This window comes from Octopus bimaculoides, chromosome 6, assembly GCF_001194135.2.
Source record: "Octopus bimaculoides isolate UCB-OBI-ISO-001 chromosome 6, ASM119413v2, whole genome shotgun sequence".
Lineage (NCBI taxonomy): Eukaryota > Metazoa > Mollusca > Cephalopoda > Octopoda > Octopodidae > Octopus > Octopus bimaculoides.
Window position 1 is genome coordinate 55,386,995 of NC_068986.1, and position 6,209 is coordinate 55,393,203.

The 6,209-nt window shown below is 36.6% G+C and overlaps 1 protein-coding gene across 1 annotated transcript; it reads left to right on the forward strand.

Annotated features, from left to right (window-relative positions):
* The first annotated feature begins 2,183 nt into the window (after positions 1-2,183).
* LOC106881727 (uncharacterized) lies at positions 2,184-3,825 on the forward strand. The gene has a single exon (XM_014932213.2). The coding sequence runs from the start codon at positions 2,905-2,907 to the stop codon at positions 3,808-3,810; it is 906 nt and encodes a 301-aa protein (XP_014787699.2). The 5' UTR covers positions 2,184-2,904; the 3' UTR covers positions 3,811-3,825.
* Positions 3,826-6,209: the final 2,384 nt, after the last annotated feature.

Sequence of the window (6,209 nt, forward strand, 5' to 3'; positions counted from 1 at the left end):
CACAAAGGTGCAGTGTATCTATTGGAACTTATGGTAAATTATGTTCAAAAATTATAAGCTTAACTATTAACAATAAAACACCTAGTCAAGAACTCTGTGAATTTGCCACTTATATGAGACAAAGTCCAATCCATGGACCATGGACATTAAATAATAATGATGAGGTGGGTAAATTGACAGAATCACTGGTATTTGTTCTGACACCCTGCACTCTGAGTTCACATCCTGTCATGGTCAATTTTACCTTTCATTCTATCAGGGTCACTATAAAAGAACCAATTCTGGGTATTGGATTGGCAAAATTGTGAGAACATCAGACAAAATGTCTTGGGGTGGTTGTCCTATTTGTGTAGAAGACTTAATCTGTCTTCCTGTTTAACACCACCAAAACCACCACAACTTGGCACCTTGGGTGCCTTTACTAAAGTCTTTAATTTGGAGATAATATCTTCCCTCTCTCCCACCAGTTTTGGAAGCTCAGTAAATGATCACAAACACTGCTTTTCCTCCATCCATCTATTTTTACCTCCCACTATTCCTGGTAGAGTAGTGGGGGTAAAATCCTCAGGCACTTCCTCCTTTGGGTCCTATCAGAAGTAACCATCATTACACTTTCCTGCTAGACTCTCAAGTGTAATCAACTGAGACAATGGATATTGTCCAGTTATCTTATCCTTGGTCTACTCCTAGATCTCCTGCTAGTTGGTGTGGCTTAAAGAATTTGTTCAGCGATCTTTTCCTGTGACATTCTAACCACATGTTTATAGTACTGGATCTGTGATCTCTTAATATGGAGAAGTAATGGTTCAATCTGGAGAGACTCTCCAACATCTAAACTATGCATCCTGTTGAGTAACATAACTTAAAAGATCCTTTGGAGGAACCCCATTTCAGCCACTTGTAATTGCTGTTGTACTCTTTTAGTTATTATACAACATTCACAACCATTGGTGAGGATAGGCACAGAAACCGAACTGCCTTTCTTCCTGACTAAAATGGTTTCTTTTAAAAATCTGCTGTATACACCACCCGGGAAGATTGGTACTTATTCTTTGGCATGGGAAAGAAAGCTAAAATGAATTCAGTGTCATGTTCAATGATACATCAAAATACCTGTAGCAGAATAACAACATACATCTAAAATGTCATTGGTATGATGGCTACCACTTCTTTTGTAAAGGTAATGATAATGAAATTTGTAAGCTAAGAAGTTAAAAAGCATTATTTTAACACTGACCATTTCATTCTTTTGTTTGATTATTACTGTTGCTTAATAGCCCTTATACAGCAGATCTCTGGTCAAAAACATTACAGCTTTGACTATTCTTTTTTTTTTTTTTTATTGAAAAGTACATTGTCCAATAAATCTTTTTGTATATGCAAAACAGTAAGACGTGATTTGAAAGAGATTTGTTTACTATTTCTAACAAGTCGAATGACCACACTGGTGATCCCCGTTGGCTCATCTTTTGTTTGGTTGAGACAAATGATACTTTTCCCCTTGAAAATGTATTCCTACCCCTACATAAAAGAAAAAGAAAGACCAAATTAGAGTTTAAAGAAAGCAATACTAAGGAAATTAACAAAGGTTATTGAAGTTATCTCAAAAGCAAGGCAATATGGTTAACAGGAGTCATTTCTCTCTCTTTGGACTAAGACAAATTTGTGAGGAAGGAGTGTAAGCGATTGATTTATTTTACTGACATGAGAGAAATGAAAGTGAAAGTCAATACAGACAGAATTTGAATTCAGAATGTAAAGAGGAAACTAAATGTAATGTAATGTAGATCTCTACTGTTTTTAGAACACTATCGTCCTACCACAGAGATAGTAGAGATGGAACGGGCGATTAGATCGAATCAATACTTGACTGGTACTTGCGTTATCGACTCCAGGAAGATAAAAAGCAAAATAAACTCTGGTGGGGTTTGAACTGAGAACGTAAAGGGGCAAGAGATAATACTAATTTCTTTTATTAATAACAAAAAACAAAAATCTTCTCAAGCTAATTTAAATAAGTAAACTCCCTTTCCCATAACACCGGTATAAAACTGGGAGTTACCTCCCCTAAAGCCCAAATTTGTCCAATTCCATCTCCTACTATTAAATGCATTGTCTATAAAATAAAGCTTACACCAACAACAAAATGTAAGAGGGTCATTTTGAGTAAACGAACGCAAGATTGCTTGTGATCATGAACTGTGTGACTTTCGACTTGAATGATATCTCTTTTCGTCAGATTTTGAAGGTCGGTTCCTTCATTAATATGATTGTAATTTTTGTTTTATTTTAGTTTTATGAACGTTTTGATAGTGATCTTAGCGTACGTTAATTAATGTGTATATATAAATATTATTTATATATCTGTCTTTACCATCATCAAACCCGGCCGGTATAGTACTACCTGCTTTCCTTCGCCTCGTCATTTCCGGGAAGGGAAGCGAGTAACAGCGGCACGCACTGAGAGAGGGAGGGCTGGAGAGAGAGAGAGTGTGAGAAAGAGAAAGGGGAGCGAGAGGAGGAGGAGGTCGATGACGACGAGAAAGACAGAAAAGAGATAGAAGGGCAAAGACACACAGGGAGGGGGAAAATTTGTTTTATCTGCTAGAAGCTCATAGGTAAGTGGAAGTGTTGTAAACCTGTTTGTGTCTTGGCTTTGCCGAGCCTCGTGTGTATGGTGAGTGCATGTGAATGTTAGATTATCTGTTAACAGTACTGACTAAAAGCAGAAAAGAAATCTAGGAATTGGAACCTTAGTATTTCTCATTCACACATTTCAGATACGCATTGGTTAGACTTATAGACACAAACATATATATATATTCATATATATATATATATGTTTGTATCTACACACGCGTATATGTATACATAACAGTGATATAGATCGACCTGAAGAGATAGATGACGTTACGAAGTGAAGCTTGTACCAACATGTTTATCGTAGCCAAAACGAGGAGGACGTCTAGTAGTGGCCGCGACACTAGGCCGGATTCATCGAGAGGAATTGTTAACAGTGTGGTTAGCAACGTTACAGACTACAGTAGTGATATTAACATGACATCAGCGGATTCTGCGGCTGTATCTACCATAGATACTGCTGGTACTACAATAATAACATCTGCCAGACGCCAACACATGAGAACAGGCAAACCATATGTGTCGTCATTTACCTCACCTTCCTGGCCGGGCCTACAGGTTTGTAGATCGGGTGTTCGAACGAATCGTGTGGGTGTTAGGAAAACAGCTATTATGGTCGAAAATGTTAGCTTCAATCTGACCAAGATGCTACACCGATTCTGCAGTCCGACAAGTTCGTCAATTTTTACCATCCTATGTCTTATATGTTTGTTGTGCTTCCCTGGTTGTGTCGAGGGCTTAGGAGAAATCACGTGGGCAGTGAACTGTGGCGGTGGTGTCCATACTGACATACACGGAATTCGATACCAAGCCGACTACCTCAAGACTGGAATAGCGTCTGATTATGGAAAAAACCTGATGATACAAAGGATCGTTCCCCAAGACCAGATTCTATACCAAACTGAGAGATATCACACATCAACTTTCGGCTATGAAATTCCTATCAAAGAAGACGGAGACTATGTATTGACGTTGAAGTTCTGTGAAGTCTGGTTCACATCACCCAACCAAAAGGTACGTCCATCTATGCCATACCGGCTTGTATGTTGTTTTTTCCCCTCCTTTTTACTGAATCATAGGAAGAATGTATTTTCCACTCGATTTTATACTATATCTATAATACAGTATCAATTGAAGATATCTAAATGTAATAGTTTTTTTTTTTTTTGAGATACAACTTTAATTATTATAGATCTTTAAACAAATATATCTCTCTACTTTCTGAGTTTACATGACTTTGCTTTTTAATCTCATTGGCGGGGTGTTGATTCAATCATCTGTGTAATTCTTTCTGATGCATTTTCTACCCGGATATCAATTTACAATTCATTATTTTAAACCGGGTTTTAAATATTGCCTGATTAGAGGATAAGGAGCTAGAATAATACTTGTGCACCACAACGGAGTATATAATTGCAGATATAAATACACATATCTGCGATCACACACATTACAATTATATATATATATATATGGTGTGTGCGTATATGGGAGTGCACACTGCTTCTACGTCCTACACTGTTTGTTATTTTGGGGTGGGTGTTATCTCATTAATATTTACAACTTAAATACAAAAACGAATCCGGTGTCCGTCCAAATTGACCATCAAAGATAATCTGTTGCTGATAATATTTCGTCTCATCTTACCGTCAGAACAATTTCATAGTAACAGCGCAGTCGGACACACATACTTATCACAAGCAGACACACATTTGCTTGTTTGTGTGCTGCCGGCTGTGTTGATTTTTGAGTAACAGCATTTAGTTAAAATGCACGATCCGTAATTGAAATAATGACCTAATTGTATTATTTTTAACTTCTCCACCAGGTTAATATCCAATGAAGAAGTATCAATAAATCAATCTCCCAATCTATCTCTTTATCTTTTTCACTTTCTTATCTATCTATCTATCCATCTATCTATCCACATATACACATATCTATCTATATATCTACACATGCATATCTATCTACACACAATAAAATATTGAGCAGAATGACACAAACGACAGTCTTAATTAAGATTCAGTGCTTGAGGGCAAAAAAGGAAATATAGAGAAATAAGTTTTAGTTTATAATAATTTGGAAAATACACACACATATCTATCCAACTTCATTGTCTGCATATTCCTGTTAGGGACATAGGGGCAGAGTCGTCAGACATCTTCCAGAGAGTCCTATTAGAAGCAGCTGTCAGCAAATGATCCAGTTGGATCTCCAATCCAACCATTTCACTCTTCTAGATATGCAGCCCATAAAATCTATCATGATATTCTTTCCTCGCACATTCACACCACATACCTGTCGTACCGGAGCTGTGATTCCTTAATATGAAGAACTAGCAGTTCAACCTAGAGTAATTCCTTTATCTCTAACCTATGTAGCTTACTGGATAACATTGCTCCAGTGACCTCTCAGAGGATATTTATTTTGGTTGCTTGTATTTGCAATTTCACTACCCAAGATTTAAGACTATAGGTAAGGGCAGGCATGAAACCCAAATTGAAGATAGTAAGTCTGGTTTTTTCACTTACCTTCCAACTTAGAACCAAGTGCTGAGGCTAGTGCTTTATTGTATCATTGCAAGCAAATCTTGCACCCAATTCAGTCACCTGCCTTCCATTCATAAAAACGACCCCAAGATACTTCTCTCCACCTTCTTCACTGCAACTGCACTGGAGTGCAAAGTGCACTATGCATGCAATCTTGAGAACCCCACTGTCTCTGTCTTTACAACACTAATTTTCTCCCCTACCTAAAGGCACATGATGTTGAACTTATTTAGTTGCATGCTGGAGATCACCTTCCAAAATGCTAAGCAATACCATATCATTTGCTAATATCAGCTGACTGATGATACATCTGCTGTTTTTGAAACCGTTTTCACCTATACTGCTCATATGCATCCAATTTATATAAATTTTGAAAACAAGAGATGACAATATGCACCCCTGGCAGAGTCCAACAGCCTGATTAAAAAGTTTTGACTTAACACCATTTATCCAAACACAAACACTAGCGCATTCATAGAAGGACTTCAAAGGAACAAAAAGCTGCTTTCAGTACTAAATTCCTGCAAAACTCTCTATAGCATGTTCTACGGTATGTAGTCATATTGTCATGGCTTTTCAAGGTCCAAAAAATTTCTTGAAGTCTTGTCACTGTGTAAATATTTGGTTTATATATATATATAAGTAAATGTAGAGATTAAACAGGTCAGTATATTTAAACTATATTAAATACATGAAGTACAAAAGGTGTTTATATTGTTTATTTACAAAAAAGTTAACCCCTTTAATTCTTGATATAGAAATGCTATGTAAGTTGGACCCTTTTTGTATATAAACATATACACATCTTTTATATTTCATGTATTTCATATACTTAATATATTGACCTGTCTAACTTGCTTGTCCTTACATTTACTTCTATACTTGCTCAAGTGTAAATCTTCTTGAGCACTACTAAGTGTATTCTATATGGAGAATATCTGATTCTATGTACATGAAACATACAGAAATATCATCATCATCATCGTTTAACGTCCGCTTTCCATGTTAGCATGGGTT

Bases quoted from the DNA above. Each gene is read 5' to 3' on its own strand.
- LOC106881727 (XM_014932213.2), top strand. From the start codon at position 2,905: ATGACGTTACGAAGTGAAGCTTGTACCAACATGTTTATCGTAGCCAAA.